Source organism: Xiphophorus couchianus, chromosome 8 (assembly GCF_001444195.1).
Source record: "Xiphophorus couchianus chromosome 8, X_couchianus-1.0, whole genome shotgun sequence".
NCBI lineage: Eukaryota > Metazoa > Chordata > Actinopteri > Cyprinodontiformes > Poeciliidae > Xiphophorus > Xiphophorus couchianus.
Window position 1 is genome coordinate 6,831,211 of NC_040235.1, and position 25,694 is coordinate 6,856,904.

The following is a 25,694-nucleotide window of genomic DNA, read 5'->3' on the forward strand; positions in this document are numbered from 1 at the left end:
GTTAGTCAAATTTCTCAGTCAGGCCAGAAATCTACATTTAAAACGGGACTTTCTTCATCAGAGCTTTGCGTGAACTGATAATACTGATATTAAATCAGTGGCTTAGTTAGGGTAATGCAACGTCAGTGGATCAAATGGTTACATTTTCATTCAACAGTTCTATGCATTTCATATTAAAATGATCTTGACCATGTTGTGCTAGTCCCTGACCTGCTGCACAGTAGTAGAAATTAAAAATGTTCTCCACCAGGCATAGTGGCTGGTAGAGAAATTTCTTTTACCAGCTACTCAGACATTTCACCAGCCACTGTTGTTTTCTTTTGATTACAAACCCCAGCAGTACAAGCAAATTATATAAAATATATGATTTATTATTAACTCTCTGAAAACCGATTCACTGACAATAAGTTTACCATACATATGTACGAATACAGACTAATTTAACATAACAAATCATGGATACCTTAACATAGGTGTAGTGCAATAAGTTCACTTGAAGTAATTACCAACAGCAAACTTTAGCTACACAACCGTAACATTCTTGCAATCATTTCCTATGTTGAACATTTCCACATTTTTGCGACAACTCCCCCATATAAGATGTGTCCAGTCATTTTGAAACATTTCTAAATTGTATCAATAGCTGTTTTCCAACTCTTCTATTTGTTTTCCCTTACTTATTAAGTTTTCCATTGAAATTCACAATTATTCTTACTACTGGAATATCTCAGAACGTGTTCATTATTAAGTCCACAGGCCATCATCATTCCTGTTATTCCAGTGTTTTTCAGACTCCCTGCTAGCTTAGTGTAGCTTCCTCCTCAAACATACGATATAAAAAGAGATAAAAACTCTGATTGTTGTGAAAAATAAAAACACTAATGGAACTAAAATGTCTTTTTTAAAAGAAACTATGAATCTTGTAACTTTATGGACCAAAAATGTTACAAGAAATTCATAAGGAGCACTCTGCTATGGACAAAAGGACTCTTTGTCTTTTCTCTATTTATTTTATCTGCTCACACCAACACGGCTGCACGCTGACATAACCATAACATTTAAGACTGGCGACAGTCGCACAAAAGCAAAAACTGACTGAGAAAATAAAGCTGAACTTGAGCTACAATCTTTGCGTCACTTGGTGTCACTCCTAAGGTGAGCCGAGAGGAACCCGGCGCTGGACGGTGAATGTTACTCTGCATCTTCACAAAGTGGAAAAAAAATCTATTTTGGTTCTGCCATACTGGGTGGAAAGCAATAAGTTATATTTACATTTATTGATGTAATTATAGTTTACCTAATTTACCCTTTAAGTTGTTTACAAAACCTTAACTTTTAATTTTACTTGAATTTGTTTTGCATAAAGTTACTGAGTTACATTTGTAATCATTTCCATTACTGAGTAAAGATAAAACAAGGAAACACCAGAAAAAATGGCATTGATCCTTCGGCTGAGTTTGTATTAATATCTCCTGGTGTTGCATCAATGCGAAGGCAGAGGAGTAAGGAAAACGATCATGTTTAGCTCTAGTTAACTTCAGAGAAAAAGAAAATCCCAGGCTGAATTTAATGCATCACTTTAACTGTAAATGAAAAAGGCAACAGTTTTATCATACATTGTAAACTTTAATAATATTTTGACAATAAATGTAAATGTCAATTTGATCAAGTACTTGTGATTAATTTCTATTGACTAAAACTTAAAAAAGAACATCAGGTGCTTAGTTTAGAGTCGGTTATTTAAAACTATTAGATAGGAAGGACAAACAGCAGCTGACAAAATATTGGAAATCAATGTCTCATTAAAAATACACCTAATATTTTGTGTTGCTTTTTTTATTTAGAAATGCTCCCTTAAAAAACAGTTTGAGGCCAACATGCTCTCATTTCTTTGGTGATGAGCAGAACTTTTTCTCATCAAAAAGTAACTGAAGTAAAATTGTAACTAGAAAAGTTTCTGTTTGTAGCGAAACAGCCGTGAAATTGCAAATCTGCAGAATGATTGCTGCAGAATATGCAAAATAAAGCATAAGAAGTTGGGGGGAAAAGCAGAAGAAAGTTATAGTCATATATTGTAAAAAATATTTTTGCTAAATAGTCAAATTTAGCAAAAGATATAGCATAATTCAGCAGAAGCAGAAATTTGTATAAAACCTGAAACATTTGAAAACGTTCTGTAGTAAAATGTTTGAAAAGAAGGACATCTTGATATTTGATATATCTAAAGAAAAGAAGACAATAAGAATGCTCACACAGATATAAACAGAGCAGAAGAGAAACACATTGAAGAAATAGGAGAAGGTGTGACATGTCTGTGCTGCAGAAGAGTTTGACAGAAAACTGTAAAATCTGTAGCAATGATAGCCATAGTTCCTTAACGTAGACATATGTGGCTACGTTTTGATGCATAAATTATTTCTGTACAGTTAAATATGTATAAATAGCATCATTGTATTTGTTTGCAAGCATGAAAAGTTCTATAAAAGTCAGTGACTAGAGTGAGAACTATAGCAACAGTTAGTGAAATCCACCATAGGATTACATTGTAAACCTGAAAACGGTCAAAACCTTGCACAAAACTTAAATCGCAAATGTGGAAAAACCGTAAGAGATATCAAAACGCCGAGACAATTGAAGGTAGTTAAAAGTCTTGTGATTTGTTTAAAAGTTAAATGGAGTTTACACATTAAAATAGGCAGAAGTAATAAATAACATTGAAATTCTACAAAATTTCACAAAATTCTGTGGAATCTTCTGCTTTTTCACAGCTTACTGCTTCTATAGAAGCTGCATTCAATTTCGAAATAAGTCACCAGACTTTCAAATGTCTCATTCAAATGTCTCGGCTTTTTGATGTCACTTACGGTTTTTCCACGATTGGAATTTAAATTTTATGCAGATTTTTGACCGTTTTCAGGTTTACAATCTAATCCTATGGTGGAATTCTCTAACTGTTGTCAGTTGTTGAGTGCACTGATGTTCATTGAACTTTTCATGCTGGCAAAAAAATATAATGATGCTATTTATACATATTTAACAGTACGGAAATACTTTATGCATCAAAACATAGCCATGTATGTCTACGTTAAGGAACTCTGACTATCATTGCTACAGGTCTTGCTACTTTTTTTAAAAAGTAGCTTTTTATAACTGTAAAATCTGTTAGGCTGCGTTCCCACTGCAGCCTAAAGTGACCCAATTTAGATTTTTTTTGACGTAATGTGACCTGTATCCGATCTTTTTGACAGTCTGAACAGTACAAGTCGGATTCTTTTTAAATACATATACGATTCAAGGTTGCATTCATCCGAATTGAACGTCACAGATATTCGACAAATCTCATTATTCTGCGTCCTGATACGCGCAAGCAGGAAGAATAACAGCAACCATGGCGGACAATGATGAGGATTAAGTTGTTAAGATGCTGGTTCCGGTTGGACAACCACTTCAAATGTGTAAGCTACGCTCCACCGTTAGCATCCATGTTTACTTCGACAAACACTGAGCACTTCTTCTTTTTATGGCGGGCGGCAGAACACTGAGAACGCTGAGGCTATTGCGCCCTCTACTGCGCATGCGGGACACTTTCAGGTCGCTTGCCCGTTCAGACTGCAGAACGCATACAGGTCACATTTATTGGCTGTGTGAACGGCCCCGGCAAAAAAAAATCCAATTTGCCAAGAAATCGGAATTCGGTCACTTCAGGCTCAGCCTTATTTTCTTCACTAACAACCAGAAATAAGCACAAGAGAGACAATCTGATCAGATTACAGCCATTTATTTTCTAGTCATGTGACAGTGGATATTATTACTGATTATTGCAAACAGCAGCTTTACTTATTGAGAAATAAGATATGATCACTGAATAACTTGTACACAATAACTTAAATCCCCAAATAATTCAGCTTTAAATCAGAAAATGAATCAACTGAAAACTGAAATTTAAAGATTAACTTGAACTTTGTAATTTTATGATGCTGTGAACATTTAGTCACAATTAAGACACATAGCAGGGTTTTTGGTTAATTAATTGTGTCATCTATCCACTGCTTGTAGGCACAGACATCCGTGAAACCACTTGGTTCATTGAATGCATACTCTGGATCTCCAGTGAAGGCCATTACGCCATACAGCCTGTTGTTGAACACAAATCCTCCACCAGAGTCGCCCTGTCACAAACACCAAGCTTTTAGTTGTTTTGCTGCTGAGATTTATCCAGTAAAATAGAAACAATGTCTAAATTTTGTGCAGAAATTGTTGAAAGACTGACATACTTGAGATGGGTCCTTCTTAGAGCTTCTCACACTGTACCACTTCTGGTATGTGCGCTTATAGTGCTTTTCTTTTACCAGTGTCTTTTCCAACTTTTCATGTTTATCAATCTTAAGCTCTGCACACTGAAGATCACCTGGAAAATATTTGACTGTAGAGGAAAAACAGCGTAAACATATAAGGTCTGTTTAAGTGTTGACACATTTTGCTCAGGTTATCACCTTGTTATCTGGTTATTAAAGTGCAGTATGTTACTTGTATAAAATGTATTTTTACATTTTTATCAAAACTCACTATGTCCTCATGGTTAATATGAGACAGATAATCTATGAAAAGCCTGATCGCCCCCCCCCCCCTTTTTTAAAGCTATCTGTAGAAATGCACCACTCCAGGTCAAAAAGAACCAATCAGAGCCAAGAGGAGGGTCTTAGCGCTGTCAATCAGTGCTCATGTACACCCAGTTCACTTTACATGGGAGGGACCTGGAATGTTGCTGGTTCAAATTTTCAGGCTAAATTCACAGTTTTCTCAGAATTTCCTATTTCAGCTTTAAGCAGTTTATCTCAGAGTTTTTGATGATCAAAACTTGAACAAGCTACTAAGTTCAGCTTCAGCAGAGAGTCTAAAAACTGATTTGAATATCTGAGTCATTTTGAGGAAATAAGAAAAACAATGAGAAACATGAACATTCATCTCACCTCTTTTGTTAAAAAATCCAACTTGTGTTGCTCCAAAACCTGCAATCTGAACCTTGGTGCCACTGAAACACAAGAAAAACAAAACTAATTAAAGCCGCAAGCGGCGTCGGAGGTCCTCGCAGCTATGCGTGACTCCAGCCTTGTGGCGGCCGCTCCAGCAACGCCACCCACTCTACATTGCTGGCCCTCTCACGCAGTTCCCACACCCGTCTACTAGGCAATACACATTGATGGGTTCGGCAGCGCTCCTTTCCAGAGCACAAAAAATCTGGTGCACGTCGCCTGATGTGCTAAGGATACATAGCTGTTGGAATAAGCCAGGAGCTGCAGCGGAGTTGAATTGCAACTTCAATGTTTTGGGCTCTTTAGAGGTTTACAAAGGTCAATCCTAACAAGTTTACTACAAATGCAATGATGCTTACAGATAAGTGTTTTTCAAACTGTGGTCGCTGGACCATTTGTGGTGCGAGGGCTCCCTCTAGTGGAAAGAAAACAACTCCAGGACTGCTTATATGATCGGGGGAAGCTAAATTATAGCTTCTGCTGAGGAATCCACTAGCGACTGGATTCCTTTGAACGGTTAGTGGTAGGAATCGTTCCAGTTAGTCAGAACTGCTCTTTGCTTGGTAATGAATGATGCTCCGCTTTCAAGTAAACAGCTATTTTTATTTTCATTTAATTCTGTAAATAACTCAAAATGCTCAAGTAGACCTCTGTGTCATGGCCAGTCACATTTACCAAACACCACCACTCTTCTCATTGGAATGAATGAAGAAAAATACATGCGGGGGCAATTTCAGGCTAAGTGGTTCATGACAGCTTGTTAAATGGTCCTCAGGATGAAAAAGTTTGAGAAACACTGATTTAGAGACAACCATATGCAAACTGCGAGGGATTAGAATTCGCCACTCAGCCACGCCCACATGCTCCCACCAGCAGGAAGCATTGAAAGAAGGATTTATCATCATGTTTTATTTCATTAAACACAGGTTGAAATCTGCATGAACCACAGAGTAAACGGAAGAAAAATAGTAGAAAGACAGGTGACTTCCTGTTGGAAGGGGGCGGGGCTAAAGTGATGTCAATTGACCATGTGAATGTGATGAGCTCTGATCTGTGATGATAAAAATGAAGTTTGATGCAGCTGGGACTTTATGTGGAGAAGTTATTCTACCTTGATGTTTCATGGCGAATGGCCAGATTTGAGGCTTGACCACGCCCACATGCTTTGACGTACGAAAATTCCTTTAACTTTTGACCTTCAGTGCCTCAAGACTGTGCTGACTGAGTTTGAAGCCTGGATCTTGAAAGCTGTAGGACGAGTTCACTCAGATACAACATCAATAAAAAAGACAAGATGGCGGCTATTATTCAAAATGGCCGACTTCCTGTTGGGTTTGGACCATGGCTCCAAGAGACTTTTTTGTAGGTTCTGACAAGATACATGTGTACCAAGTTTCATAATTCTGGGTTATGGCTGGGGGCAGATTTTTAAAAAATATTCTAGGGGGCGCTGTGGAGGAATTAGACCACGCCCACCAAATATTGGTCTGCAGTCCTGTCAGGGGTTGGACACGGATCGATCTCAGTGAGTTTGGTGCAGCTCGGTCGAAACGTGGAGTTTAGAGCCAAACGTATGGCAGCGGCGTGACTTGTCACTTCCCTGCAACGCCACGGCCACGCCAATTTAGGGTGAAGTTTGGTGAGTTTTTGATCAAAGCCCCCAAGAAGTGACAGAAAAATAATAATAAAAAAATAATAATAAGAAGAAGAAATCATGCAATTACAATAGGGCTTCGCTGCTCTGGCCTAAAAATAAGTCACATTAAGAAAAACAACTAACTCTGGTAGACCAGAGCTCAAACATTTTCCTGGATGAACTTTGCCTCATGTGGCAGATCAAGAACCAAGTTCTGAAATTTGAGAAGATAAAACTTACAGTAGGAGGGTATCTGGACAGTCAGGTAGTCTGATTGGTCGGATCGCTGTGATCTTTACTGGCAGCTTCAGGAGCATGATGTCATGTTCACGGCCGTTACTGTCTATATAAATCTCACGTTGAGTGATTCTATAAATCAGCTTTAGAGCAGTTTTAGGGTGAACTCCTACCTGTGCCTCAATAGCCCTAGACAAAAAAAAACAAAACACAATTATTAAAGAAACCATCAGTTATTGGTGATTTTTTAGTTTTCCTGACTCACCATCCTGGATCTGACTTCCAGCAGTGAGCTGCTGTCAGAACCCACTGATCACTGATCAGAGATCCTCCACATAATTTTGCTGTTGTTTGATCAGTTGCAAAGACCTTCACATGATAGTGTCGCTCATCGTCTCTACAGTTCTGACCTCCAATGATTCTCTTCTGCAGAGACACTGAGCTCACCGCAACACCTGGAGAAGAACATTTCTGTTTTTAGCAAATAATGAATCAACATGACAACTTTATAAAATAAAATAAAATAAAACACAGGTCAACATAATTCATAGCATTTACAGCCAGTGGAAGTGTGTCCAGTGTGTCCGACTCACCCAGCCCCAGCAGCAGCAGCAGAACCTTCAGCAGAGCCATTGCTGGTCCAGCTTCCTGTGAATGTCTTCGGTCCTGCAGGAGCTTTAAACTCTGTTCACAACTTCCTGCTAGACAGGAAGTCTAGCAGTGTCCGTCCAATCACAGGACAGACACTGATCTATGCCAGGCTAGCTAGGCGGCCCTGACATCTGATGCACGATTCTCCAGGCTCTCTGTACGTCTAACAGTTTTTATTTCTGGCTGCTCAGTCAGTGAGTTTCAGTCCAAACATTTTCATCAGTTTAACTGTAAGTATGTGAAAGGTAGCAGTTTTATCCTACATTGTAAACTTGAATAATATTTTAGCAACAAATGTAAATTTTATCAGGTGCTTGTGATTAATTTCTATTGACTAAAACTTAAAACATCAGATGCTTAGTTTGGAGTCGGTTATTAAAAACTACTTGATAGGAAGGACAAACTAAGTTCACTCTGTGTCTCACAGGTAGGAACTTGACTTCACAAACCTCTGTCCTTTTTAAAAGAAACTATGAATCTTGTAACTTTATGGACCAAAAATGTTACAAGAAATTCATAAGGAACACTCTGCTATGGACAAAAGGACTCTTTGTCTTTTCTCTATCTGTCATATCTGCTCACACTAACACGGCTGCACGCTGACATAACCATAACATTTAAGACTGAAGACTGTTACACATAAACAAATGCAGTCACAACGCATTACTGCATTCTCACTTAGTAAGATCCTGTTTATGTTTCGCGGTCTACAAAATTCTGCTAAAATCTTCTGCTTTTTCACAGCTTACTTCTTCTGCCTACTTCAACATAGAAACTAAATTTACTTTAAACTTAAATCTTCAAATGTCTCGACTTTTTGATATCTCAGTCGTTTTTCCGCGATTGTAATTGTTCATACTTTTTAACAAACAAAATTATGCTGTTCGTACATATTTTACTGTGCAGAAATAATTTATGCATCAAAACGTAGCCACATATGTCTACGTTAAAGAACTATGACTATCATTGCTACAGATCTTATGGTTTTCTGCAAAACTCTGCTAGAGCAAACATGTCACACCTTCTCCTATTTCTTCAATGTGTTTCTCTCTTGTGCTCTGTTTATTTCTGTGTTTCAGCATTTTTATTGTCTTCCTTTCTCCAGATGCCTTTTGCTTTTACTGGTTTTATTGTCTACAAAAGTCATCTGCAAATTTTAATAAATTTTAGCAATTCATAAATCAACATTTTCTGCTTCTTCTGCTGAATTATGCTATATCTTTAGCTCTTTCTTGCATATTCTGCAGCAATCATTCTGCAGATCGTCACAGCAATTTTTCTAGTTAATTTTAATTGTGCAGATATTCCCTGCGTGATTAACTAAAACGTTGCTCTTTGTGCTAATTAGCACTCTTTCAAGTATTTTATTCTAATTTCATATACACAGTTTTTTAAGCTAACGTCAGTTCAAGATTTTATCAGCATTCAGGAATGATTTTGTATCTAGTTGAAACGCTGATTTTCCACCTATAATCAACAAAATTTGTGCTTAGCTTGAGTTTTACGCCTGCTTAATTATTTATTATGTTGTTTTTTTCAGCAAACTTTTGTTTGTGCCAATCAGAAAACATCTTTAAAGTTTCTTTTTTTTCTTTTTAACATTTGTGTTTCTTGACTTTTACTCTTGTTTTGTGCTTTCTGTGATGATCACCCTTAGGTGCTTTTTAGCATTTAGATTTTAGCGTCACGTTGGGTGTTTGAAAAGTCCTAAGGTGCATTTTGTCACCTTACTCTGTACTCCAGGTTACATTTAAATAAAAGTAGAAATGGCTGAAAATCCTCTCATAGTGTTGACATTTACATAACGCTCAGTTTGTTTTCTTAATGATCGTCAGTTGTCATCATGACGATGTTCTGGCTTTCTGAAATTATTCTCACATTTACAAAGTAAATATGTTCTGATTGTTTCTTTAGTCATGTTTAATCAACATTTTCAGCAGCAGGATTGGCCTGCTGGCATATAATTATCCTCATACTTTTGCAGAATCTATTCATTTTTATGATCAGATTTTTAGAGCAATATTGCCTGAATGTCAGTAGAGCCTGAGAGCATCATTCAGTTTTAATATCTTCATTATTAGCCGTGTCCGTCGGGGCGCAGAGTTAAATTAACAAAACAAACACAGGCCCCCTCCTCTCCCGCTTGGCTCCCTCTCTCCCACGTTTCCAACTCGTACTCCCCGCACGAACCCAGTCCAGCCATTGTCTTGCCGTCTTCCTGTTTCCATGGCGATGGGGCGCCGATGGGGCGCCGAGTCTCTCGCCTCTTCCATCCCGGCTCGCACCGCTGACTCTGGAGCGTGTCCACTTCCTCCTAAATTACACTAACATTCATTTGGCTCAGCTGCTGCTGGACTAATTATTAGTTCAGTTGCTGCTTTTTTCTTTTTTCCTCTCCACAAACAAACTACCAGGGGCAATTTGCAAAGAATGGATGGAATGTAGTAAAACATAGTAGAACTTAAAGCTGCACTATTTAACTTTAATCAATTTATATTATTTTACAGACTAATATGAGACAAATAATCTGTGATGAGATCAATTTCCTCCACCTTCTCCCTGAGCTGCTATTGCTGTCTGAAGAAATTCACCAAAAACAACCAATCAGAGCCAGGAAGCGGGCTTAGCGCTGTCAATCAACCCTGTGAACGCGCTGATAAATGTGCTAAAGGCAGAGAAGCAACTTACTGTTATCATGCTAACTAGTCTTAGCATACACAGGCATGATTGACAGCGCTAAGACCCGCCTCCTGGCTCTCTCTTATTGGTTGTTTGTAGTTGGCACTCGGAGAAGCCAGAAGAGTTTGATTGCTTCACACACGACAGAGTGACAGTTTCACTAAATATATAAAAAAATATATTTTTATTAAAGCTACACACTGCAAGATTTTGTCTAAATCTTTAAAACAAAAAAAAAAATAGACCATTTTGTGTTTCATTTCCAGATTCATTTAAATAAAAAAGGATTACCCTGCTGCTGTTTCTCTCTCTCCTCTTCCTGTTTTAGGATTTGTGTGATTAACATTTCCACCTCATTCTCCTCAGGCTAATTTGTGGCTAATTGCCTCCTGATTTCTGCTCAGCTGTGATGTCAGAGTAGCGACATTTCTTAAACACACAACCTGGGTCAGCGCCGATTTACAGACACAATGTTCTCCAGGTCAGTTTGAAAACTTTTGAAGTTTAAACTTTGGCTTTATTTTACATTTTTCACTAAGCAGAGCAGCAAAGTAAAGATAAGGAAAAAAGAGAAAAGAAAGACGTTTCTGCTTTTGGACTTAATTTCTAAAATCTGTATACAATTTGTAGGTAGAACCAATGTTGTTTTTCAAATTTTGTTCAAAGTTTTTATTGTAAAGATGTTTAAAGTGCTTTTACCAAGTATTTTTGGACTAGTTTCTTGTACAAATATTTTAGTACACTTAAAATAAGACAAAACTAAGATATTTTCACATGTTATTAGTGAAGTAATCTGCCAGTGGATTTTGTTCAATTGGGATCTTGTGAAAGTAAATTTGGGATTTCATTAAAGTACATTGGGATCTTACAGAAGTAAATTGGGATTTCATGACAGTAAATTGGGATCTCATAAAGTTAAATCGGGATCTTAAAGGTAAATTGGGATCTGAAAAAAGTAATCTGGAATTTCTAGTGACGTTGATTAATACAGTTCTCCATTGATTATTTTTATTTTTAATGCCAGCTGTACAAAGAGAATCCTTCTAATCTTTATTTGTTTATGATTTTTATTAGATTTATTTGCCGAAATCTTCCTTCTGCATTTGGTTGAACTCTAATATTTTCCCAAACAAGCTGCAAACATGGAGTTTCGTCTAATATTTTTTCACGACATTTTGACAAACGCCGCCTTTCCTTCCTTGTTCTCCGTGTCTGTTTGCTTTCCCTTTTGCTGCCGCTCTAGTGAAGCAGTTGTGTCTTTAGCTGGAGGAATGAGTCGAACTCACACCTGCGCTCCGTTGAAATGACTCTGGAGCGCGTTGGGCTGTCACGGGTTCAGCTGGATCTGAGCCGCAGGCAGCTGTGAGCGCCCAGGATTGGCACCAGTTCATACAGGATTGGCACCAGTTCATACAAACATGTTTACATGACACTCCTATAAAAATGTCTCTCATTGAGTAAACTGCCATGACTTACAGCGGTTTAGAAATCTCTGAATGTTTATCACACTAAAACGACAAACTGCAGTGTACTTTTTTGGATAAATCAGCACAAAATAGTGCATGAAAAATGTTGGTTTTAAATCCACTCTTTATGAAAAACTGGAAAAAATAAATTTTTTAGTTCACTTAAAGGTGGTCGTAATGTTTTGCCGCTCTGGTGTGTATTTGGTGTTGATGTGGAGTATGAAAATAACTCACCTGAATTATCCAGTTCAAGGATTTTCCCAAGAAAACTTGCTAAGCTCAGTATTTGAGTGAAAAAATATTTAAAGTTGACAGGAAATTTGAAAACTGGAAGACATTATTAACAATAAATAAACACCAAACAGGCAGACATAGAATAACCCCTAAAATAAATAAACAAATAATGGTAAGCCTGGTGGGGGTGTAAGTAAAGCCTGGCAGTTTGTTCAAAAGAAAAAAAAATCTGAAACTGAGTCATTTTTGTCTTTTTTAGTTTAACTTTTAAAATCTTTTGCTTTCAGTTTATTTTGTGTTTCAGAATAATTCTTCAGCTTCAAAATTATTTTTTGTTACAATTTGTTTTTTTATAAAAATAAATTTAAAAAAATTTGAATTAACTTTATGACCTTAAATGAGCTCCACAGTGACCCAACGATACACTGAAAGCAAACATTTTCCAGTTAAGATTGTTTAATTTTTCAATAAATAAAAAAAAACATCCCTTTATCTGAAGGTCAAATTTGTACCATTTTTAAACTGCAGTTGGGGGCCACACAAAATTATTCCAGGGGCCACAAGTGACCAATGGGCCCAAGACCCAAGACAAAGTGCTAATTTCTCCTTACTATTTGTACAACATTATTAAGTATTAATTATGTTTTGAGGGAAAATGTTTACAAAAACTCAAGGAAATCGTTGATGATTATTTTTCTGCTTGTGATCAGTTCCAGGAAACTGATGCTGTCAGTCGGAGTGATTAGTAACATTTGTTTGTGGGACGCGGTCAGAGTGACCGGAGTGACAGGCGGCCCTCGTTACGCCGCTGATTGATCACCTCTCTGTTAATGAAGCTGAGGGCTGATTGCTGTGGAGCTTATAGCTCACAGTAATGGCCTCGAATAGACAAGCCGAGTCATGGGAACAGAGCGGGTCATGCAGGGTTTTTATTTTGATTAGCCGTGTCGTTCATTACTGTGATCAGATTGAGGTTGAGCCACCAGAATCTGTCAGAAAAGATTTAGAAAAACGTTTGTGACATTATTGCAGTGATGGGAACCGCTAAAGAAAAAATTAGCTGCGCTAACCCTAAAACACTAAACCTAAAAATTAGCTGTGATAACACACTTTTTTGACACAGTATTTAGCAGATGCTAACGCTGAAGCTCAAAATTCAACCATCTTGATACCTCTACGCTGTACCAACAAGCTATTTGCTAAAGTGCTATACCAACATATTTGGAAGCTAATGCTAAAGTGCTATATTAACACAGTATATAGCAGCAGCTAATGCTAAATGCTATACCAACATGGTATCTAGCAGAAGCTAATGCTAAAGTGATATATCAACACGATATTTAGCAGAAACTTGTGCTAAATATTGCACAATGTTGGCTGCCTTCAAACCACCGAGATCACTTCAGATGACTGTAAAACATGTAACCGCTTCTTTAGACTAAAGAAGCGGTTACATGGTTGCTATAGCATGGTATAGCATGGCATAGCATGCTATACCAACATGTTGCTTAGTTTAAGCTAATGCTAAACCGCTATCTTCATTTCCAGTTATGTCTGCCTTTGAAGACTGTAACCCTTGGGAATCAATTAATTTCTACATTATAATTTACATGTTTTATAACATCCTTAGAGTTTGTAAGTTATCACATTCAAATCCTGTCTTTTTTTGTTCTATATGTTTCTTGTTTGAAATGAAGTTATTTGGGGAAAAAAGACAGAATATAAGTAGAGGAAACAGAACTGCTGCGTAAACAGTTTTCCTTCTCTCCAAAATAAGAGCATGAATACAACTGAAGATTTTTTACAGTAGATAACCAAAACTTCAACACAGATGTCAAACTTTATTGAATAGCCAAGTGAATTAACTCTTTAGATTTCATCTGTAACATTAATTCAGAGGAAGCTAAGTGTGCTAGCATTTTGAATGTTAGCCAGGGCGCTAAGTGAAAAGTTAGCTTTGCTGTTAGCACCTCAGCAGATTACTGGAAGTGTGTGATTATTTGTCAAAGTTTTAAAAAGTATTTTCTCCCTTGTTATAATTATGCAATGCTTCTTCTTGCTCCATCACATAAAAATCAAATTAAATACATAAAAATGTGTGATTTTAATATGACAAAAAGTGGTGAAAGTGAAGGGTTACATAATGGTTCGACTTCTGTTTCCTCTGCTGTCTGGGAATAAAATGGAGGAAAATAATTATATCCCAGCATCCAGATGTGCTTGTTAATGAGTGATGTGCAGCAGACATAGGGCAGAAAGCCAATCCCTCAGGAAGCTGATAATTCACTCAATTTTTAAATATAAACATCTAATTTAAGCATCTAAAACTGGACGTGTGCTGCGACGTCACCGCCTGCTCATGAAATCAGATCTTCAATACAGCAACACCTCGCGCTAACCGTTCCTGATCTGGAACAATTTCTGCGCCGGATATGAAGGAAAACAAACCGCTCTGCATTTCAAATCTGGTCTTTTCTCTCTCCTCTCTGCCGTCGCGCTGAGGATAATAGATGTTTGCGAGTAAACACAGTGAAGGCTGTAAGACATGAAATGTCAGAGCATGTAAACACATCAGAGAAAGGAGGAGGAGAAACGGGATTTAAATGGCCGGCGCCTAAACATGACTTTCTGTTTGTTCTTAGCGCAATGATTCAGCTAACAAACTGAAACGGGTTTAACTCAGCGGTGATCATTGCAGGAAAGTAAATAAAAATTTGCCACGTTTTGGCAGCTTTCTAAAAGATTTTACACAATACTGCAATACTTTGAATATTTTTAAGTCAGTTAGTTGCAAAAATATGAATCAAAAAAATTTTTTTCTACATTTTTAAATATGTGAAATCTTGCAGCAAGTTTAATTGTTAATGGATGAATGAAAATGAGCTTTTTCATAAAATAGTTTAAATAAAGTCTCAGCGACTTGCTGTAGTCCTTCAGTTTCATAATGCAGCATAAAGCCCCCGATTTGTGCAGCAATTCTGTAAATAAATAAATCAGTAAATGTTTACCAAAAATGTCAATAATTATTCAGAATTGGAGAGTACTTCATTGCCATAAACTTCAGATTTATGATGGTTTTATTGTGTTGTTGTCCTGGGCATTCGAAAAGGCAGGTGTGCCACAATTCTGTAGATGAATAAATGATTACCTAAATTGCCATTAATTATTTAAAATTGAGGGCACTTTTATAGTCCTTCAGTGTGATATTACACTGTAAACTTTAGATCTATTGTGGTTGTATTGTTCATTTGCCCTGGTAGTACGGAAGGCCAGCAATGCCACAGTCCTGCAAATAGGTAAATCAATACATTTTTACCTAAACTGATTAATTAGGGAGTACTGTTATAATCCTAAAGTTTCATAATGCCGCTTCAACTCAGAATATGGTGGCGCTATTGTGTAGTTATCCAGGATGTATGGATGGCCAGATGTTCAACAATTCTACAAATAATTGGTACGATGATGAGACAATTAGCATCAACAGACAATATGTTGGCCAACATGTTGGTTTTATTTACTGTTAAATAAATTTTTTGTATGTATTACATTTCTAAAATTCATATGCTTTCTCATCATCACTTTTGGCACTAATTTAGGTTCATTTCTGACCCCAGACTAACATATTCGTGACCCCAACTTTGTGAACTACTGATCTACTGATCAGTTCAAATTAAATTCAGGAATTTATTTAACATTTTTGAATGCTTATTATTCAAAATATTTATTTGTTAATTCGTTTTTATTGACTTATTTGTCTGTAAGAAACTGGATTGAATGCATTAGAATGCATTTATTTTTTACAATTATTTAATGATGACTTTATTTAATGGATTGCGGCACTTTTGTTTCTCCACACTCAAACATGATGTGACAGAAGAAAGATTCAGAAACGGGCCGACTCGCACCGATCTTTATCTGTTTACAAACTGGATTTGTCGGCGGGGTAAATTGATTAGCACAAATTAGGCTTCCTGTCAGGCGGGTGAACCCTGGACAGCTGCAGCTGATTTCATTTGGTTTCTCTCCAGTTAGTTGTTTTGTTTCTCTTTCTTTCTTTTTTTTTCTTCTGAGACCATCGAGTCGCTGGTTACCAGGAAACGTGAATTTCTCAGCCCCTGCGTTGACAGTGTAAACACAGCTTATCAGCAATTAAAGCCTCTGAGTTGTTTATGTTCAAAGTTGAAATCCTTCATGACCGGCACATGAACATGACGTGTCTTTGAATTGAAACACACATTTATTAAGTTAGCTTAGATTCAACCTCTCAAAGCGGTTTGAAATGTACAAACCTGGTTCAGCTTTTTATTTCCATGACATAAAAGCAGAAAATTATGCTAAAAAATATCTTTGTATTTGATGTAAAGTATAACAACGACCTCTCTATAGCAAATTTATTCTGATTTTTGCAAGATTCACAGTTAAAAATCTTAAATTAAACACTCAGAAGGAAGAACAGGCTGCACAAGATTAGATTTATTCATAAGAACACAAATACAATTCATTTGTTCAAAACAAAGTTTGTAAAAAAAGGTTGATTTTGTGTTTTTTGCAAATAAAAAGGAAATAAATTAAAACAAAAACAATACATAGTTTACTTCCAGTGAAGAAAAACATGTATTATGAATGTTTTAGATGTTTTTTGGAGAACAAATGGCTTCATGGAGAATAACAATACAGCATAAACAGTAATTATTAGTATAGAATAGAACTGAACAGTAAATCAATAACAATATAAATCACGATAGAAACATGATACAAAAACAGTACAAATAAAATATTCAATATGTGGAATATTTAGAATATTTGCTGAACTTGGTGGCTTCAAGTAACTAACTCACTCTTTGGTTACCTAGCAACTCACTCGCTCTTCGGTAACCGTAGCAACAACCATCCGAGTAACATTCCGCCTCATAACTGCTTAAAAATAGAGAACACTGTTGGAGTAAAAACTGTGGAAAAACACAGGGAGGGTAACGTGAGCAGTTTGACAGTGTTTCAGTTATTTAAAACAAAAATAATCAATAATTATCAATATCAGCTGATATGAAATCGTCCATCCCTGGTGTAGAAACGAAAGAAAATCAACAGAATAAAGGATAGCAACAGTATGGACATCTATCTTTAAGTACAACCTTTTGTGTTTTGGTAAGTTAAAGCAGTATTTGACTTAGTTTGAAGAGAAGAATAGCAAAAATGTTACATTTGCAATATATTGTGCTGCTTTTATTTCTGTAATATACAATTTGAAACGGATAATTTTGCAAGAAACCCTAATTTTCAGAGGTATTGTCTAAACCTGAAGCACTTTCTGCTTAATAAACATCAGTGGTATTAATTTGCAGCATTTGTTATTAAAAATAATCTCCACTGTCATTTGTTTTTTAAATATATTTCTACGCAGCTGTTCTGTCTAAAGAATTATTATGGTTTAGCTGCCAGACTGTCTAATATAGTCATGCTTTAATTCTGACTAAATTATTATTCAGCTTGCCAGCTGCCTAATAAACAAAACAGCTTTAATGTGGGATTTATCTTTGATTTAAGCGCCTAGAAAAACCTAAAATGGAAGGGTTTTGTTTTTCTGGATAAGATAAGTTGCTGTTGCTGTCATTCTAGGTTTGAAAAGAATAAAATCCTCAGATTCTGTGTCTGACAGAGTGTGACAGTGATCCAAATTCACAAAGTGGTGGCTGCACTTAAGGGAGTTTTTCCCTCCAACAAAGAGACAGGTCTCCCTACTGATGGCATTTCATGAATGACAGCTCTGGAGTTAGCATGAGGGCACATTCAGAGGCTTTTGAAACTAAAGTCCGTTATTTAAAAAAATGGAAAAAACTAAAATAACTACTGGTTTGTTCGTGGCCGTGGCTTTCTAATGTAAAATGTATTTTTGTTAGTGATTTCATGCATTTGTGAATAAAATGGTTGGGGACATACTGAGGTTGCATTAATCTGCAATGGCTCACCAAAACACATCCAGGTATTTCAAACTAGAACCACAATAAGCTGTTCGCTAAGTTAGCTCAAAAGGTTAGCACTTGAAGTAAGAACAAGCTAAATAAACGCAAGAAATCAGTACAAGTTACATTAATTTAGTCCAATCACAGAAGATTATTATGAGATAAATTATCCTGACAAGTTAGCAAAAGCTGAGTTAATGAAAGCTAAGTTACCACAAATATATTAGCTTACCGTTAGTGCAAGGTTCCATCCATCCATCCATCTTCTTCCGCTTATCCGAGGTCGGGTCGCGGGGGTAGCAGCTTCAGAAGGGAGGCCCAGACTTCCCTCTCCCCAGCCACTTCTTCCAGCTCTTCCGGGGGAATCCCGAGGCGTTCCCAGGCCAGCCGAGAGACATAGTCCCTCCAGCGTGTCCTGGGTCTTCCCCGGGGCCTCCTCCCGGTGGGACGTGCCCGGAACACCTCACCAGGGAGGCGTCCAGGAGGCATCCTGACCAGATGCCCAAGCCACCTCAACTGGCTCCTCTCGATGTGAAGGAGCAGCGGCTCTACTCTGAGTCCCTCCCGGATGACTGAGCTTCTCACCCTATCTCTAAGGGAGAGCCCAGCCACCCTACGGAGAAAACCCATTTCGGCCGCTTGTATCCGCGATCTCGTTCTTTCGGTCATGACCCAAAGCTCATGACCATAGATGAGGGTGGGAACGTAGATCGACCGGTAAATCGAGAGCTTCGCTTTTTGGCTCAGCTCTCTCTTCACCACGACGGACCGGTACAGCGCCCGCTTGACAGCAGACGCTGCGCCAATCCGCCTGTCGATCTCCCGCTCCCTTCTTCCCCCATTCGTGAACAAGATCCCGAGATACTTAAACTCCTCCACTTGGGGCAGGACACCCCCCCTGACCCGGAGAAGGCACTCTACCCTTTTCCGGCTCAAGACCATGGCCTCGGATTTGGAGGCACTGATCCCCATCCCGGCCGCTTCACACTCGGCTGCGAACCGATCCAGCGAGAGCTGCAGATCACGATCTGATGAAGCCAAAAGGATCACATCGTCTGCGAAAAGCAGAGATGAGATCCTGAGGCCACCAAATCGGATCCCCTCAACACCTTGGCTGCGCCTAGAAATTCTGTCCATGAAAGTGATGAACAGAATCGGTGACAAAGGGCAGCCCTGGCGGAGTCCAACTCTCACCGGAGTGCAAGGTTAATTGACCTAAACATTTACCCAAAGCAAGTTTTCATAACACGTTAGCACAAGCTAACCAAAGACGTTTTCCAAAGGTGAACTTAGTTTGCCCAAAAGGTTAGGACAAGCTAAGTTACCTCAGTTCATGTTCGCACAGGTTAGTTAGCTTCAAGTACAATAACATAAGCTAACTTTACACAAGACATAAGCCTAAGCTCAACAGGTTTTTCAAAGGTGAAGTTAACACAAGACATTAGCTCAAGCTAAGTTAGTGCAAGAAGCTAGCACAGTTTAAGTTAGCACCTGCCCAAGTCCAACTCACTGTAAGTTAGCAAATATTAGATAGCTTAAGCTACATTAATTCAAGCTGAGTTATCACCAGCAATAGCTCAAGCTAAGTTATCACAAGATGAGTACACACTCTTAGTTAGCCAAAGAAGCCAACACAAGCTAAATTTGCGCAAGAATTTAGCCTAAGCTAAGTTAGCGCTATAATTTAGTGCATTTTAAGTTACCAAGTAGGCTAAGTTAGCAAAAACTGATTAGCTTAATCTTTATAAAAACAAACTTTATGAGGACAAAAGGTTTGAGTTTCAAAATTTGGTTTTGAGTTCCAGGTTAAAAAAGTTTAAAAATAAAACATAAACAAATGTTGAGGTCCAATAAAACGTCATAATGACCCTGGTTATAAACTTTCTTGCACAAGCTAAGCTAAAACAAGAACTAATCACAACCAGATTCTTAGATTGAACCAGAAGTTACCAAAATGTCACCGAAGTTCAGAGGTTATTTAGTTTATTTTTTCAAATTTAATCTCAAGCTTTCATATGTTTTCTATGTCTGAAACTGTAGTTTTACTTATAGTGCATTTTAATTTAATTTCCTATAGGCCCTCCCTGTAGAAGGTATAAACAAATCGTGTCTATTTTGCTCAGGCAATATCTTTACTGTCTGGCTTATATTAATCCTTCTTTATTAATGTTATTTTCCGGTCCCTCTGTCTTCCTTTCTGCTCTTGGTAAGCTCTCTGGTCTTGCAAAACGTAATAAAGATATATGACTTGGTAACAGACATGCTGTATTTATATATGACATACACCACAGACAGACTGAAAGCAGTTTTATTGCAGAGTCGTCCAGTTCAGAGATTCCTTCAGGGTTAAATCCCACCGACGTTCTTCAGGTCAGGATCTGTACTTTAGTTGTCAGCTTGTAAAGTAAGAGCATTTCCAGCTGACTGAATTCCCAGACATCCCTGCACATCCTGACTCTCCTTTGAGAGGAAATTTATGGATTTATATTACCTATTGACTTAATCATTGGACATCGTATTTGGGTGGTTGTAGATCGAAAAAGAAAAGAGGAGTAAGTTTCCGCCACAAAATGTAAACATTTTTAGATTAATCTCAGAAATTTCTACGACAAACGAGGACATTTCTGAGTTTGAAAAGTCAAAAGTTTTAAACTTTTAAAAATTTTCTGACTTTGATAAGTTGAGAAGACTCTGAGACCAATCTAAACATTTCTGAGGTTCTAGCAAATTTTTGAACTAAGAAATTTTCTTCACTTTTAAATTCTCAAACATTTTCGACTTTTAAACAGACAAAATTTCCTTGTTTTTTTTCTAGAAAATTTCTGAGATTGATCTCAAAATTTCAATTTTTTCCAGCAAATTTTCAACTTTTCAAAATCAGACATTTTGAGATTAATGTCAAAAATTTACTTGACAAAACTGGGAAATTTCTGAGTAAAAAAAAAATCAGAAATTTTGGACTCTTAGAAATTTACTCATGTTTGAAAAGATGAAAACTCAGAAATTTCCAACTTTTTCTAGAATATTTCTGCAATTAATCTAAACATTTTGTAATATTTTTTAAGCAAATTTTTGACTTTTCAAACTCTACTCTATTTCCAAGTTTTTTTCTCGAAAATTTCTGCGATTAATTAAAAAATTTCCTTGTTTTTTTCTAGCAAAATTTTGACTTTTTAGCAAAACAAATTCCTTGTTTTTTCTCTAGAAAATTTCAGAGGTTAATCTAAAAATTTGCTTGTTTTTTCTACTTAATTTAGACTTTTTAAGCTCTAAAATTTACATCTTTTTTTCTCTAGAAATTTTGTGATATCAATCTGAAAGTTTTCTTGTTTTTCTAGTAAATTTCTGATCTTTTTGGCAGAAATGTAATTCTTTTTTCTATCTACAGTAAATTTCTGACCCTGCAATTAACACAAAATGAATTTTTTGTTGTCTCTCCATTAGCTTTAATGTATGAGATATTTATTTATAGGTTTATAAATTAATTCAATTATAAAAAACGACAAACTTTTTGCAGTTGATGTTCATTAGTGAGGAAAACTGCAACATGTGCATGCATTCTGAGGCGTGCGTGTAACTTTCAAACCGCGGCGGCCATGTTTGATGGCGAGTGGCTCTGGCAGCCACGTTGAGCTCATGAGGAACCCCTTTTTGTCCTCATGGCATTGTGGGAAATGCTTGTTCCTCTGACTGTCAGCGCTGTCCGCTCACATTGGATAACATCAAGGAGAAACAAACCGCCACCATTTACACGCAAACACACACTCTGTTATTAAGAAACTACATTTGACTGATTGGGTGGCTCGCTTGCTGCTAAATGAGATTGTTCTAACATTTTTACATAAGAAGAGAAAGCAACAAATGTCTTTATTTGGTAATAGAGGTAATTCTCTACAACCCAATTATTAATTATGACTTTAGAGACCCATATTGCTTGTGGGAAACATTTTTAAGTGCTTCTTTCCAACAGATTTCTTGAACCTTCTCTCTGAGGGAAGTTTCTTGGAACGAGGTTACAGATTTGCTGAGAGCCTCTCAGCACCATTTGGCACATCTGATCATCTCAAAGCTGCTGACAGAGAAACGCTGGAAGAGGAAACAGCCTCACTGATGAGGAAGCGAGCAATAATGGCCGCCCTGTAATCAGAGACTAGCTGATATTTTTGGACCTTTGCAGCTCTTTTTCTTTTTTAAAGCCAATTTTAGTTCCACCTTTGGGTTATTTTATGCTTAGAAAGTAATCTAAAATACTATTTTGTAATCTTTTATACATGCCTTTGATAATAAAAGCTTAAAGGTGACCTGTTATGTTAAGACGGCTTTGTGTTTGTTTTTAAGAACCTGGGCTGTTTTATAGAAGCAGTTGAGGCTCATATGGAAGCACAAAACACGCCCAAAATGTGAATTTTGCATAATAAATCCCCTTTAGTACCTGAAACAAGACTATGCTTTCAGCAGTTGTAGGTAGAGAAACGTGGGGATTCTGAGCGATGCTAAAAGTCTCGGACTAAAAGTCTGTGTTTGGATGTGAGGCCAGAGACAGACGGTGGGGCAGGCAGGCAGTCAGGGACCAGCTGGTAACGATCACACAGACGAGGAGCGGTTGTTCAGGCAGGTTGTCAGCGCCGTGTTCCCGTGTCTGTCCTCAGAGATCGCTCGTCTTGTCTTACAGAGATGTGTGAAAAACTCAATCAGAGCCCCTGGCCCCCAGCTGGACCGGGTCGCAGTAATTAAACTACATCACTCAGAAGCCTGGCTTTCTTCGGGTCGCCTCCTTTTCCCCACCTGTGTGTCGAACTTTCAACTTCCTTTTCATTTTCTTCAACTGTTTTTAGTGGAACGATTAAAATTTAATCAGATTTATATTTATTAGGTATACATAAATTAATAATACTGACTGTAACTTCTTGCTCGGTTGCTTAGAATCTTGTTTTAGATCTGAACCTTCAGAGCCACATAAACACAGTTACAAAGTCGGGCTTTTATCACCTGAAGAACATTTCTAGGATTAAAGGACTGATGTCTCAGCAACATCTAGAGAAACTCAGCCGTCTGTTGATCGTTAGTTGTATTGATTACTGCAACTATAGCTGCGTTTCATTACAAATATGCGAAAAATTCAGTGTCAGTTTTCTGCTAATGCGGAAAAAAACAACACAATTTCGCATTTGTGGTGTTTCCATTAAATAAGAAATATCAGAAATGTGATGTGATGTGATGTGTGAAACATTCCACTCAATTGAAATCTCAGTTTGGGAAATTTCCAAATGGAAATTGGGAAATTATGTTTCTCATTTTCCCAGCTCTGTCTCTCTGGTTTGAGACAGAGTTAGGATTCTTTCCTTGTTGATGTTGATTCTGCAGCTTTATATAAACATTTGAAAGCAGATGTATGAACTTTAGTTATGTAATTCTCTGCATTGTTCATATATCTGAAGGTTTTGCGTGCAGTACAGTGTCCAAACGTATCAGCAGTTTTGAATCATCGTTGATTCATTTCCCATCTTCCTTTACTGTTATTACATCGTAACTATCTCCCTGCCATTTTCCTGAGCTGCAGTTATTTTTAAATGTTAATTTGAGGCTTTGCATGAAGGAGTGGAAAAAAGAAATGGGGGTTAAATAAATAAACTGCGGATTGACTCTACAAATTTTAATAGGCAGCCTGATGAGTCACTCTTACCTCTGTGTTATTCAGCATCACAGGAGCTCCAGTTATGTCTGTCTGATAAAAGCATCTGGATTTATGTGATGACCTCTGCAGGACAGCGTCTGTTTCTGCAGATTCATTATTTGGTCATGAGAATCAGACTCATGTCTCCTCTGAGCTTTGATCAATACACGCAGCGTGTCTGACCTTTCACCCTGAAGAACTGCTTTTATGATGTGACAGACCTTTAGCAGCAGTACTTTCTTACCCCATATAGACACACTGCAGGTTATTGTTTACATCTGGAAATGTTGCCGCAGTAGAACAACTCCGTTAACTAAATGAAACCTGGAGATGTAGCTATTTTAACCACAGCAAAAGGGAAGATAACACAGAAAAAGTGTTAAAGAACATTTTCTACAATTTTTTTTCTCTTTTATGTGCTGTTACCATAGCAACTGACTGACAACAGCTCCACTAGCATATCAGGTTTCAACAACAAACAAACATTTCCCACACAAAGAACAGAACAGTTTTATGTTTTTAGGCTTGATGTTTATTTTGCAATTAATATGTTTCCTCTGTGGTAGATTAGCTACTGCTGCTATTACCTAAGCTAACACTGCAGCGGTTGATTAACTAATTTAAACAGCTGATCTACTTATAATCTGTCAGAGTCGGTGTTTAGGTTGCCATTTTTCTAACGGAACTGAAACACAGAATTCCACAGTACATCTACATGTTAAGGGTGTCATAGTCAAGCTAGCATAGCTAAGCTACTTCCCTCTCCATTCTTTTTAAATTATTTTTTCCTGAGCTTCTTATCTAGTTGCCATTGTGTTGACGATTAGAAACAAAGCACTGTGTCCCTTTTTCTTTTATACATCAGGTGTGCATTTAAGATTTGTCCATTATGTTGACAACTTAACAGATAAAACCAATGCTAATCATTGTTAGCAAACAGCTTTTTGCCCTCCAGAATATGAATGTTTTTTATGTCCTGCTCAGAAAGTGTTGTCTGAATTGATCTTCAAAATGTGTCATAGGTTTGCATATGTGAATTGTTTTATCTTGTTCATTTAGAAATTCCCTTGCAAGAACTGCCTGAATCTATAAAATAAATGTTTGTCTCTTCTGCTTCCGATTGACTGACCAGTTTCTTGTGATGACTCCTTCCCCAGAAGCTGCAACAGTGAAAATAGGGAGGATTTATGTTTTTGGCATAAGATGGAAAAGTTAAAAGTTTGTTTAGTACAAAACACAAAGTAAACTCTCCAAGAATAACCTGGACAGAGCAAATATGGAAAGATTAAGATTTTGTTTGAGCTATATCAAAAACCTTTCCTCCCTGAGCAGTGGAGTCAAATTACTGTCATATTTGGTTTTCTGTTTGTTTTGTGTTTTATTTCACTAGAAAATGGCCTTTAATTTAATTGTTTCTAAAATGATGTCTTGATTATGGTGATTACCAGCTCTGTTACGTTCCCTCCATTATCCTTAATGGAAGTGTAATTAACTCTGATTAACAATAAATGTATTTTATTTAGAGAAATATATTTACACTGATTGAGAATAATTTATTTGCATTCTGTAGTTGTATGTAGCTCATCAGCTGCTGTATTTTGTTTGATTTGTTGTCCAGCTAGCTTCCAGACGGAGCCAGAGTAATCTGTCTGTGTGTGTGACATCCAATAACATCACCTTCCATATTTCCTGAGCCAGTCTGTGTCTCTGACATGGACGTGTTATAGACACGATAAAGGGATATTAAAAGTCACGGCTTCCTCTTCAGCTTATGACCACAATGTGTCTAAATCATTGTCTCATGGACAAATACAAAGACCACACACACACACACACACACACACACCCGCACACACAAACAAATTACACCTTTCTGTCTTCATAACAACATTGCATTGACTTCCATTCATTTTTCATTCATTTCTACAGCCTAACCTGGACTGTAAAACTAACCACTAACCAGTAAATGCATGAAGCTAGTGGTGGCTACTGCTAGCTAAAAAATTAGTTGCACTAACTTTAAAACACTAATTATAATCATAAGTTCTGCTAATGCTACAGCATATTATGCATATTTTATCTTCCAGATAAAAATAAAAAATATATATTTATATTTTTCTAATT

General features: G+C 37.2%; 3 protein-coding genes and 1 long non-coding RNA gene across 9 annotated transcripts in view; 2 read left to right on the forward strand and 2 right to left on the reverse strand.

The window, feature by feature from the left end:
* Positions 1 to 25,694, reverse strand: part of LOC114149750 (protein NLRC5-like) — a 1,536,511-nt gene that overhangs the window by 1,352,942 nt on the left and 157,875 nt on the right. The window lies entirely within an intron of this gene.
* Positions 1 to 25,694, forward strand: part of LOC114149825 (uncharacterized) — a 461,125-nt gene that overhangs the window by 337,946 nt on the left and 97,485 nt on the right. The gene's annotated exons all lie outside the window — the stretch shown is intronic.
* LOC114149751 (voltage-dependent N-type calcium channel subunit alpha-1B-like) overlaps positions 1 to 25,694 on the forward strand; it is a 132,729-nt gene that overhangs the window by 24,297 nt on the left and 82,738 nt on the right. The window lies entirely within an intron of this gene.
* Positions 3,763 to 7,651, reverse strand: LOC114149802 (kallikrein-11-like). Its single transcript, XM_028025912.1, has 6 exons — positions 7,500 to 7,651; positions 7,172 to 7,361; positions 6,910 to 7,095; positions 4,971 to 5,032; positions 4,275 to 4,423; positions 3,763 to 4,169 (listed from the first exon to the last, which is right to left on the reverse strand). Exons 1-6 carry the CDS (start codon positions 7,537 to 7,539, stop codon positions 4,023 to 4,025), a joined length of 774 nt encoding a protein of 257 aa, XP_027881713.1. The 5' UTR covers positions 7,540 to 7,651; the 3' UTR covers positions 3,763 to 4,022.